At 42.3% G+C, this 13,280-nt stretch overlaps 1 protein-coding gene across 1 annotated transcript in view; it reads left to right on the top strand.

The window, feature by feature from the left end:
- Paip2 (poly(A) binding protein interacting protein 2) overlaps positions 1-13,280 on the top strand; it is a 17,413-nt gene continuing 4,133 nt past the window's right edge. Inside the window, exons 1-2 of the mRNA XM_021150230.3 lie at positions 1-155; positions 11,285-11,448. Of these exons, the coding sequence (XP_021005889.1) occupies positions 11,311-11,448 (138 nt within the window). The 5' untranslated portion in view covers positions 1-155; positions 11,285-11,310. The remainder of the gene's footprint in view (positions 156-11,284; positions 11,449-13,280) is intronic.

A 13,280-nucleotide genomic window follows, 5' to 3' on the forward strand; every position in this document is an offset into this window, starting at 1 on the left:
GGAAGTGAAGTCACTTCCGGGCAGGGGTGTTTGTTTGGACTGGAGAAGGGAGGCGGCGGGCAAAGCGCACGTCGAGCGGGGGAGCGGCGCTGCCTGTGGAGATCCGCGGAGGCCGACAGGATTCGTTGGCTACCGTCCCCGCTGCCGTGCACTGGGTGAGGGGTCCTGTCAGATGGGCCGTTGTGAGGGCGTGACGACCCCAGTGGTCGAGAGGCCGCATTCGGAGAAGGCTAAAGGGGGTAAAAGGGCCGCCTAGGCTGTGGGCCTTCGAGCAGGCTTTGACCTCGGTTGTTCCTGGCCCATTTCTACCGAGTTTGAGGGATGAGCTAGGACAGGCTCCATCTATCTCCGAAATGGCCGTCGCTCATTTTTCTCATTATGATTTCGATTGCACAGTCAGCCTTCTGTCCGGGTCTTTTCTGGCGCGCGAGTGTTGCCGGGATAGCACTTTCTTGCGTTCTTCTGTCAGTTTTTTCCCCCTGTTCGGTGCCTTTTCCCCTGATCCCCGCTATCCCCCCCCTCACCTCCCCTTTGCCACTTGGGCAACAAAGCTCATTGTTTCTACCCACTCTGCGCTTGCGCGTCGCCACGCGCAGCCTCTACTGCTGCGCCTGCGCGTTTCTGCGGATGTTGGGTTTGGGGAGAAAAGGGACTGACAGGCTGGCGGTGTCCCGGGGGAGCACTCTGTAACGGTCGAACGGCTTGTATCTTTTTCAACCTTTTCCATTTCTTTACCATTCCTTCCCCTTTATTTTAAGCTTTATCACGTCCTCCAGATAGGGTCCTTGTTCGGGGGCGCTGGAAACACACAAGCAAGGCTTTAGCTAGATAATAAGGCCCATTCAATTCTTAGGATTTGATACTGGTCTTTTTACCCTTCGTTAATATATGCTTATTTTCCACCACTACTACCTCGGGGAAAGGAAAGAGGGAAGGATGGCAGGACTTCTGGTGAGGTTAATTTATAAAACGTTGCAGCAGCCCGAGATAATTTTCTAATGTGTGCTAAAAGATTTGATTTATCTTACTTTACCTGACTTTGCAGCCCCAAATCCTACAACGAATTTGGTTTTCAGTTTGCTGACAGCCTTTGACTCTCATTTCAGTGAACGTTCATTTTGCGTGTGCTGGCTGAGCGTTTCTTGTATCAAGGTAGCACGTTTTTCACTCGTTTCTTTGAGCAGTTGATAGGTGTTGGTTCATTAAGTAGCTCTGAAAATTCAGCTGTATGTTGTTTCAACTAGAAAAAAGGTCTATGCAAGGCCTTTAATGAGATCCAGCACTTACTGTTCTGTGGTTCTGGTTTGTGAATGACGGGATATTGAGAACAGTCTCTTTGTGTTAGTCAATGACCTTGAACAAAACCATTCTCACAAATATGTATCGCAAAGATAGGTAACTTTGAAAAAAATTATACCCTATTTGTTTCTTTAGGGGATGGGGGGAATGTCGATTCACTGTAATGGTTAAAGGCTGTGCATATTGGTCCTTGAGAACTCAAACTGAGGTAGGTAATTTCTATCCTCTTTGGGACAGAGTAAGTTTATACCAGGATTTCCCTCCAGTAAACAATAAATCTTATTCAGGCTTATCACTTTATAAGCCTAGATAGCGTTGCCTTCATTTTAATGGAATTTATACAGTGTCTACTGCTTACAATTTTAATGGGTATTGTGGAAGATTGAAGGGAGTATAGCAACCTTTTGGACTTTCACATCTTTTTATAATTTATAAAGTATTTTCACATAACATCGTGTGAACTGGAACAAGTTTTTTCTTACCTATTTTAAAGTTGAGAAAACAGGAACTTGACAGATTATTTGGCAAGTATATATCATTTAATAATGCTAGGCATTGTTCTAAGTACCTTTATAAATATTAATTAAACTATGTGTGGTGGCTGGATTTTGTGAAACTCAGCACTTCTGTGGTGAAATATAAGGCCTAATATGGTGGCAAACACCTTTGATCCTAGTATTCAGGAAGCAGAGACAGATCTCTGAGTTCAAGACCAACCATAGGTACATGGTGAGGTGGGGGATGGGACAGATACTTGAAATATGGCAAGCTCAACTAAAGGACTAGAAAAGTAATTTCTAGTTAAAATGACTTTAGAGTAGTGTTTCTGCTTTTGATTAAAATGATGAAGAATGGTGAGCCATCCTTCCTTTTACCAAATTGCCTTTAGAACATTAGAGATGAGTGTTATAAGCATTAGAGTTTTTAATTTTGTCTTGTTGTAGTGCAACAACTAACATGTCCAGCCCTTTGATAAATTACTTCCTTAGTAGCTGGACTTGTCGCCACACTGGCCGGTCCTAGCCTTTGGTTAGGATTATTCTTGTTTCACTCCTACAGGTATAAGACCTGTGATTTTTAACTTGTACCTTCCTTTAGAGGCTTAATTGTTCTAAATGATTATCTGAGCTTGATTAAATCATGTTTATAATCCTAGCATTTAGGAGGTTGAGGTGGGAGAATTACCCCAAGTTTGAGGCCATCCTGAGTTAGTGTGACTTTCTCAAAAAGAGTAAATACAGGAGGCAGAAGCAGGTGGGGTCTGTGAGTTTGAGACTAGGCTATTCTACATAGCAAGTTACAGGTGAGCCAGGGAGACATTGTGAGCCCCTGTCTAAAAATAAGTAAACACCAGTGCTACATTGCTGTAATCCCAGCACTTGGGAGGTAGAGGCAGAGGTTCAAGAAGTTCAAGGCTGCTCTTGGTTTACAAGATTCTATTTGGGGAAAAAGACTGAAGTTGTGGCTCAGCTGTTGAGTACTTTGCTCTTAATAGTGGTTTTTTTTAAAGAGACTTTTTAGGTTATGCCTCTGAGTGTGTGTTTGTGCATGTGCCTGCTACAAAGATCAGAGTGGGATCCTGGAACCAGAGCTAACAATGGTTGTGAGCTACCATGTGAGTGCTAGGAACTGAAGCACTACAAGTGCTCTCAGCTGCTGAAGCACCTCTTCAGCCCTAGATACTTAGAATTTTTACCCATTTTACATGTGAGGAAGGTGAGACTCAAATTATATAACTTATTACACAACTAATAAGAATAAAACAGACTAATAATGATGAAACAGGTTTGTTGTATAATCTTTTGAGCCAGCCTGGATCTGCCTTTGTGTGCTAGGATCAAAGGCATGCTCCATCCAGCACTGTCTACCTAACCTGTAGCTACTTCCGCTTGCTTGCTCCTCCCTCCCTTCTTTTTGAAAATAAGTCTTGGATACATACATATACATTGGTATATACTATGTATATGTGACCTTTTTAAAGATATTTTATGTATATGTATAATTATCTTATGTGTATTTCTATGCTGTCTTCATCGGATCCCATTACAGATTGTAGTTGCTGGGAATTGAACTCGGGACCTCTGGAAAAGCAGCCAGTGCTCTTAACTTATGAGCCATTTCTCCAGCCCACACCCTCCCACTCCACTCCCCCCTCCCACCTAACCTTTTAAACTCCACATTCTCCCATTTCAGTCTCCCCAAAGTACTAAGGTGATTGGTGTGCTTCACCATGTCTCGCTCTTAGGACGCTCTTGTAGTTATATCCTTGTAGTATCAAACATGATGACAGAAATTTAATGCTTCCCCAAAAGGACTAATGAAAATAGTTTTCTCTTGTGAATTTTGTTTTGTTTTTGAGACAAGGTCTATTGCATATCCCAGGCTGGCCTAAAACTTAATATGGCCTCAAACTCAGGGCTTTTCTCCCTCAATCCTTGAGTGCTAGAATAGGCATCACTTTGCCTGGTAGAATATTTACTTTTATTTAACACCTGAAGAGACTGGTAGACTAATACATAAAATGTTCAGGGGGTGAGTGGGGGCTGGAGCTATGACTCAGTGGTTAAGAGCACTGACTGCTCTTCTGAAGGTCCTGAGTTCAATTCCCAGCAAGCACGTGGTGGCTCACAACCATCTGTAATGGGATCTGATGCCCTCTTCTGGTGCATCTGAAGACAGCAACAGTGTACTTAGATATAATAATAAATCTTTTTTTAAAAGTATGGGGGCGAGGGGCATAGAGTGCACATAAAGCTAAGGAGTCACAGAAGAAAGGTTAATGCCTTTCAAGGCAAATTAATGAAACAGAAGATAATTCTATTTGAATTTTAGTGACAATTCTTAAGAGCTTACTAGTGGAGAAAGACAATAAAACCATATATTTTAAGTTTTAATAGAACTATAAAAGGACACTGCTGGAACATAGAATTTCAGGTAGAAATAAGAGATCAAATAAGCTCCTAACTTGTAGTGGTTGGCTGATTTCTAAGCAGCATTAATTGAAAAAAATTAACAAAAGTCTAGTAAAATTTATAAATCTGGGGCTGGAGAGATGGCTCAGCTGTTAAGAGCATTGTCTGCTTTTCAGAGGTCCTGAGTTCAGTTCCCAACAACCATATGGTGGCTCACAACCATCTGTAATGGGATCTGATGCCCTCTTCTGGTGTGTCTCGAGAGTGACAGTGTACTCACATAATGTGAATAAAAATCTTTAGGGGCGGGCGTGGTGGCGCACTCGGGAGGCAGAGGCAGGCAAATTTCTGAGTTCCAAGCCAGCCTGGTCTACAAAGTGAGTTCCAGTACAGCCAACCAGGGCTATACAGAGAAACCCTGTCTCCAAAAAACAACAAAAAAAAATTCTAAATCTAAATTTTAAAATACAGCCATCTTCTTTTCCCCTACCTCATGTAACACGGGAATAAGCTCTCTAAATCCCTAGTCAGCTCCCACCCCTGTTGGTTACTTCGTTTTTGTGGTGCTGGGGATTTAGAACCCCAAAATAGGGAACCCTCTAACACTGGGCTATATTCCCAACCCAATGGACCTCCTCTTTCTTTTTTCTTTATTTTTATTAAATAATAAAATTTCAAAACTTATCTTGATAGCTGTTTCATCTTATGCAGACTAGCCTTGAACTCATGCTAATCTGATCTTCCTGCTCTGCCTCTTTTTTTGGAAGGGGGGGTTCGAGACAGGGTTTCTCTGTATAGCCCTGGTTGTCCTGGAACTCACTGGTCTAGAACTCAGAAGTCTGCCTGCCTCTGCCTCCCAAGTGCTGGGATTAAAGGCGTGCGCCACCACGCCCGGCTAAATTCAGGCAATCTTTAGAAAAATAGTACTCTTAAATCTATGTTAGAAAGAGGAGCTGGAGAGATAATTCTGGTAACAATCTGGCTATTCTATAATGAGAAGAAAATAAAAAACAATCTACCTTCTAGGAGCCCTGCATCTTCACGTCTTTTTTAGAAGACCAGCTTCTCGTGCACTAGGAATGGATCCTGATTGCTGTTGGCAGTAATGATCCTGGCATCTTCTATAGGAAGTGCTGCTCTTCCCTTGCTTCAAGGGCTATGTGAGTTGTTGCCAGGATTATGTCTCCTCCAAAGAGGCATGCAACAAGTGTAGTTTGTTGTGTTTCTCTGAGCCTACATATAAATAGAACAAGATATACAAATATCAGACTTTTTCTGTGTGCGCATCTGTGACCCATCTCTTTTCTGTTAGATGTGAATGACAGTAAATTCATGTGCATTAAATTAATAGTAAAATTCAAATGTATCAAATTAAGAGAAGATAATATAAGAAACAAGGATGAATGTCAAGCATGGTGAGGTTTGTAATGTCAGTTACTATGAAGGTCAGAAAGGAGAGTCTCTAGTTCGCAGGTACCCTAATTTACAAAGACTTAAGAGACCTAGAAATAGATGACTTGTGGTTTGGAGCACTCCTTAGTCTTGCAGAGGATCTGAGTTTAATTCCCAGCATCTACATGATGGCGCCCAACTACCCTGTCTCCAATTCCAAAGGATCTGATGCCCTTTTCTGACCTCCACAGGCTCTGAAAGAGCTAGCAAGGGCTGTAAGTCAATGGAAGAGTGCTTTTTTTTTGTTTCAAAGATACATACTAGGGCACGCGGGAGAACTGGTCCTACCACTGCTCCGCCCTGAGGTGCAGTCTGTACCCAAACCCTTCTCCACCTTGGGCAGGCGGGAAAGGTAGTCCTGCCTCTTGCCAACTGCAGCATTGGATGAGCTAGCTGGGCCAGTGCTGGAGCTGGCGGGCTGACCAACTCAGCTAACATCCAGGCCCAGATCCAGGACTTTGAGTTAGGAGCTTTCATCTTCCCCATCTATGAACTGCTGGAGTTGGTCCTGCAGATCCAAAGTTGCAGGGTTTCCACAGAGCAACAACAGGATATAGGAGTCTGAAGATTCCAATGTTGATAGTGTAGCAGAAGCTGAGGCCACAAACCAGAGCAGACAAAGGGGTATATATACTATGTGACACACTACAACTTCAACAAGATGGTTTGGTATGTGTGTGCTTCTTTTGAGGGTAGGTTGCAAGAGCAGAAGACAGATAGGGAGTGACAGGGAGATGAGTGGGATTGGGGTACATGATGTGAAATTCACAAAGAATGAATAAAAAGTTAAAAACAAGGGGCTGGAGAGATGGCTCCAGTTAAGAGGATATACATCTCTTGCAGGCCACCAGAGTTGAGTTTTCAGCACTCATCAGGTGACTCAATGCCTAAAAACTCCAGATCCAGGTGATGCAGTGCACTCCTCTGGCTTCTGTAGGCACCTGCACTTACACATACACCTAGTGAAAATACAAGAAAAAATAATGTATGCTAGCTGGTTGTGGTAACAAAGGCCTGTAACCTCAGTATTCAGGAGGCTGAGGCAGGAGGATCATGAGATCAAGGGTAGCCTAGGTTATGTAAAGAGACCCTATCTAATTACTCTACTCTCAACAGAAGAACTGAGTGCATGCTTGGTAGTACAGGATTTACCTGGCTTGTGCCCTGGGTGTAGTCCCCAGCACAAATAAAAGAAAAACCGTTTAACCCATAGGAAAATAACTAAGAAAATTATACATGGAATTAGGATGGAAAATGTAAAACCAAACATCAGTCATCAAAAAGTTTTAAAAGCGTGGTGGCGCACGCCTTTAATCCCAGCACTCGGGAGGCAGAGGCAGGCAGATTTCTGAGTTCGAGGCCAGCCTGGTCTACAGAGTGAGTTCCAGGACAGCCAAGGCTACACAGAGAAACCCTGCCTCGAAAAACCAAAAAAACAAACAAACAAAAAAGTTTTAAAAGGACTTCAAACAAACAAACAGCTGGGCAGTGGTTGCAAACTCCTTTATTCCCCTACCACTTGAGAGGCAGAGGGAGGTGGATCTCTGAGAGCTTGAGGCCAGCCTGGTCTATGTATGGAGTTCCAAGACAGCTAAGACCACATAATGAGACTTTATCACCAGACAGTCAAATGCTCCATTCTTTTTCTCCCTTAAATTTTGTTTCCAGACAGGTTTTCTCACTGTAGCTCTGACTGTCTTAGAACTTGTTTGTGTTTGTTTTGTTTCGGGAGATTCAAGACAGGATTTTTTTTTTTTAGTCCTCGATGTCCTGGAACTCACTCTAAACCAGTCTGGGCTGGAGCTCACTGAGGCCCACTTGCCTCTACCTCCTGAGTGCTGGGATTAAAAGTGTGGGCCACACAGACCCTGTCTTTATTTTTAAAATGTATATGTCTTGTGTGTAGGTGGGTATGCGTGTGCCACCGTATGTGTGCAGTGCCCAGGGAGTCAGAAGAGGGCATCTGGTCCCTGGGACTGCAGTTGTAATTGTGAGTTGCCTTGTGAGTGCTCAAACTAAAAAGACTTTTCCAGTGCTCTTAGCCACTGAGGCATGTGGCCAAACCCGCCCTGGTTTTTTGGTTTGTTTTTTTTTTTAAACCAGATCTCACCAGGATGTGTGGCTTTCTGACTATCCTAGACTGGCTGACAAACCCCAGGGATTTACTACCTCATTGCTGCCATGACAGCATATGCCACCACGTTCGGCTTTTTATTTGGGTGCTGGGAGTAGAACTCAGGTCCTCATGCTCTCAATGACGAGCACCTGGCTAGTTTTTTGGTTTGATTTGGGGATTTTGCTTATTTGAGTGAGGCTCTTGCTATATAACTGTGACTGATCTGGCACTTGCTGTGTAGCCCAGGCTGGCTATGAACTTATAGTAGCCCCTTGACTAAGCTTCCCAAGTGATGAAATTATTATCTTGTGAGTTTTCAGTCAACGTCTCTAGAAGTAGTGGGACCTGGGAAAATGGAGCCAATAGAAGAGGCTAACTAAACTCATGCAATAGCCAGCTTTACTCAGAGCCTCAGACGGGACCAAAATGTATGGGGATTAAGAAAACTCACCTGAGTAAAGTTCTCTTGAGTTGTAGCTGTATGTGATCACAAGAACAAGCCACGAATGTAAATGTTTTCCCAGAAGCATATAAAGGATAGTTAAACATTTAATAACAGAATAACAGAGCCAGGCGTGGTGGCGCACGCCTTTAGTCCCAGCAGGGAGGCAGAGGCAGGTGGATTTCTGAGTTCAAGGCCAGCCTGGTCTACAAAGTGAGTTCCAGGACAGCCAGGGCTACACAGAGAAACCCTGTCTCAAAAAAACAAAAAACAAAAAAAAAAAAAACAGAATAACAGAAACAAGCAATAATGAATAATCTGAAGTAAATTCACTATCCTACACCTAGGCGCAGCATGAAATATTTCTAAAGAAACTGAGGTCACAGGCTCTTGTTTTCTTGAAGTATGCTCCCAAGCACTTAGAATTCTCATCTGACTCCATCCCTGGGCATGTGGAGTCATACACTTCGTGTTCTTAAGTATAGATAACTTCTAGGAGATAGAATTGCTGGGCCAAATGATAGTCTTTGTTTAAACTACTAAGGAACTGCCGTAATGTTTTATAAAGCAGTTGGTGGCATATTATATTCCCACCCTCGATGAGTGAGGTTCTGGTTTCTCTACATTCTTATTTAGACTTACTGTAACTCTCCTAGAGGGTGTGACTTTGGTTTGTATTTCTTGAATGGATCTTAGATTTACTGCTGCTTGTAGGCTTTTTTTTTTTTTTTTTTTTTTTTTAAATAAAGAACTTTGTAGCTCTGGTAGGCCTCGACTCAGCACAGGAAATCTCTTCCTTTGTTTCCTTAGTGCTGGAGTTAAGGTGTGAGCTTTGTGAGCCATCTGTGTGTTTCATATATCGGTCTATCTTTATTCAAATTCTTTGCCTATTTGTATTTGATGGGGGTTAAAATATATTTTAATGAAATGTCCATCTGTCTCTCCCCTGCACCATGGTACTAGAGAGTGAACACAGGGCCTCATACCACCACCACCACCCACCCACCCACCTACCCCTGCCAAGACAGGGTAGCCCTGGCTGTCCTGGAACTCATTCTGTAGACCAGGGTGAACTCGAACTCAGAGATCCTCCAGCCTCTGCCTTCCAAGTGCTAGGATTAAAAGTGTGCACTAGCACCTGAGTGCTCTGCCACTGAGTATTCTCAACCAGCCCAAAAGGGTGTAAGACAGCATCCCTCGTAGATAGGTCTTCACCTCTCCAGTGCTGGCATTGATCATAAGTGTGTGACACCATGTTTATGTGACATGTTCTCGTCTTGGAAATCTTTGTTGCAGCTTCAGGATTTTGATTCTTTTAAATTTTGTTTTCATTCTTGGAATATTCTTGTGATTGTGTGTGTTTTTTCTAATCCAAACATCTTTCTTGTATCCTTTTTCAAATGTAGCTGTCTTTGTACTTTCTATTCAGTGAACAATATATTTCATAAGGTTGCTGTAGATCCCCAGCATCTCTTTTCATAATCTTTTGGTATATGGAGGTGAATATTCTTTCTAGAATATTTTGAGACTGAGTCTCACTGTGCCTCCCTGACTAGCCTGGAGCTGCTGTATAGACCAAACTGGCCTCCAAGTCACAGAAATCCACCTGCCTCTACTTCCTGAGAGCTGGGAGTAAAGGTATGTGCTACAATGCAGGGCTAGAACTCTTGATTTGGTAAACTTATGGCAAACCTAATCTGTACCTACAATAAAGCCCATAGCGTTGTCAGACTGTCTCTGTCCCATACCCTTTGAATTACTAAGTGCCTAACAATTGTTTTTATTAAAGTCAGCATAAACTAAATGTCCAACTGATCTTCTTTGCCCATTTTTAAATTGGGTTGTCTTTTTTTTTTTTTTTTTTTCCTGAGACTGGGTTTCCCTGGCTGTCCTGAAACACTCTGTAGACCAGCTGGTTCAAACTCGGAAATCCACCTGGCTCTGCCTCCCAAATGCTAGGATTAAAGGCCTATGCCACCACCATCTGGCACCCTTTTTTGCAATTTCAAACTTAACTAGTAAAATAGTAAAGAATCTGAAAGTCCATGTTTTAATTTTTAGCATTAGACTTTTCATCCAGAGTGTTAGAATTAAACACTTGTACCACCAACCTGGCTAGCCTGATTTTTATAGGTAATTATGTTACTTTAAGTTATTTACTGTTGAGTAGATTGTGAGAAACTATCAAATGTGAGCAAATGACTAGTGTTGTCTTTGGAATAAAGGAACTACTGACAGACCTTAAGCCCTAAGCATGTTAGTAAGCGTGCTTAGGTATTAAATGTTATAGTTAACACTAATTATAATGCACATAATACCACCTCTAGTCTCAACTAAAGTCAGATGGCTAGTATATTTGCCAAATTCTAATTGAGAGTGTACATTTATTAAACTTTCTAGGGTGTATGACAGCATACATCACAGTGTGCGAATGGAAGTCAGAGGACAGCCAGGACAGTCCAAAAGCCTTTCTGACCTGAAGTATGTTGTATAGTGATGCTTCCTCAACTAAATGGAAAACAACCCACTCAGGAAAATCATCCTCTGATCTCTACATATATGTGCCTGCACTCAAACAGAACAAAACCCCCTCCCCACACACCCCCAACAGTGTTTCTCTTTGTAGCCCTAACTGTCCTGAAACTCATTCTTAGACCAGGCTAAAAGAAAGCACCAACTTGTTTACTAGTTTCCACACAGTATCCCATGTGTCTATATCTCAAACCTGATACATGTAATACTTTTTGTTGAAACAGGGTCACACTATGTTGCACTAGCTGTGCTTGAACTCCATATGTAGGCCAGGCTGACCTAGAATTCACAGATATCCATTCACCTGCCTCTGCTTCTGAGAACTGACACAAACAGTAGTGGCAACCAGACCTCTGACTTTCATACATGTCTATGTCTTCACACAAAACACTAAAATTATCCTACATCTATACCTCAAATCTAGCCTTCAGCTTTGGAAAAAGAAAGAAGCTTTCCAACTAATGTGCCTCTAACACCTGATGGCAAGTGTGATAACAAGTGTGCTCATTAAGATTGTATTCTACTTTAAAGGTTAAAAACGACAACGAACACCAACCATGAAAGATCCAAGTCGCAGCAGTACTAGCCCAAGCATCATCAATGACGATGTGATTATTAACGGTCATTCTCATGAAGAGGATAATCCATTTGCAGAGTACATGTGGATGGAAAATGAAGAGGAATTCAACAGACAAGTTAGTTCTGTATACAGACATGTTTCTTTTCATGGCTTTATATCTCAGATATGTGCTGGGCACTGTGTGTCCTTTATGTGCACTAAGGATTTATGTGCTACCACTCCTATTTTATTTGGCTGCTAATTACTGTCAGGCTAAACTGCTCATTGAAATTACTTGGGCAGCTTGTTTCAGGGTCCCACCCTAAAGATTGATTCAGAATAGTAGGGTGGAGCCTGGGAAACTGAAAAGAGCTCCCAGATAGTTTCAGTTTGGAAACCAGTGTTTGAACCAATCACATCTCTATTACAATCCAAATCCAAAAATATTTAGGAAACTAGGACAGACAGACCACAGATGTCCTGGTTCAAAATTATCTGCTTTTCACTAGAGCCTCAACCTTTTTTGTTGGGGGTGGGGGTGTTTATTTATTTAAGATTTATTTATTTTATTTATATGAGTACACTGTAGCTGTCTTCAGACACACAGTAGAGGGCATCAGATCCCATTACAGATGGTTGTGAGCCACCATGTGGTTGCTGGGAATTGAACTCAGGACCTCTGAAAGAGCAGTGAGTGCTCTTAACTACTGAGCCATCTCTCCAGTCTCATTGAGCCTCAGTCCTAATCAGCCTGAAAAATCTGCTACTGCCCCACTTTAAGAGAGCTCTGATAAATTGATAGATGTCATCTTTTATTCCCATGTTTCTACTGTTAATCATTTTCTCATTCCCAATCCTGATCATGGTTTCTGTGATTAGTAGTTAGCTCAACTTCTCTGCATCCTGTAATGGACATTCCAGAGTAAAACAGTTCAGTCTTGTTTCTGTGAGAGTCAATTGAGGGTGGGGTCTTTTGGAGGAGGGGTGGTTATTACATTAGAAAAAGTTATTTTGTTGTTTATTTTTAAGGCAGGATATCTCACCCTGTAGCCCCGACTGAATAGACTACATTATATCGACTAGGCTGGCCTGGGACACATCAAGAACACCTGGCAGTCGCTGCCTCTACCTCCCAAATGCTAGAATTAAAGGCGTGAGCTATTAAGCCTGAGTTTTAGATTATTTTTATTATTTATGTGTGTGCAAGTTCCCACAAAGGCCAGTAGAGGGCGTTGGGTCACCTAAAGCTGGAATTAGAGGCAGTTGTGAGCTGCACAGTGTGGGTGTGGGAACCAGACTGCATTGACAGCAAGCACTCTTTACTATTGAGCCCTTTCTTCAACCTCTTTAGAGGGGTGTGGGTGTGTGGATGTCTGTCATCTGTCTTGTCTGTCTGTCTTTGCTTTGAGAGTTGACCATGTCTCCATCATACTGAAATCAGTTGAGGGGTTTTGAGCTGTTTTTAATCTCTACTTTTTAGAGATTTTTCTTAGTCTTTATGGAGGTTGGATTAAGGCCTGGATATTTTAAGACTTCATGGGTAATTCTGAAAAATTCCTTAAAGAAATCATCCATTACTTTTTCCTTTGCTACTCTCAATAGAGAAAACCATATGGAGAGACGAGTAGAGGCTTGGAATAGCCCTAAACAGATGTTGCTAGGTCTTTATGGTAGTTCTGGGCTTTTTTTCCTGTAGTACAGAGGCAGGGAGAAAAGTTTTTAGCCTTTTTACATTTTGTTGTTAGGAGATCAGACCCAAGACTTCCTGCATCAATGAGTACTATGTCAATGACTCACATCCCAGCTCTGACATGGGGTTTGTGTAGATGTGAACGCCACACAGTCATCCTCCACAATCCTGGGGTTACAGCTGTGCCTGGCTGTTAAGAGAACATTTGAGAGACAAATTCATCAAACTGTGTCACAGGCTGCCCTAGAATTTGAGGTAGTCATTTTATCTTATTCTTC

This window comes from Mus caroli, unplaced genomic scaffold (assembly GCF_978045245.1).
Source record: "Mus caroli unplaced genomic scaffold, Mus_caroli_1 scaffold_19, whole genome shotgun sequence".
Lineage (NCBI taxonomy): Eukaryota > Metazoa > Chordata > Mammalia > Rodentia > Muridae > Mus > Mus caroli.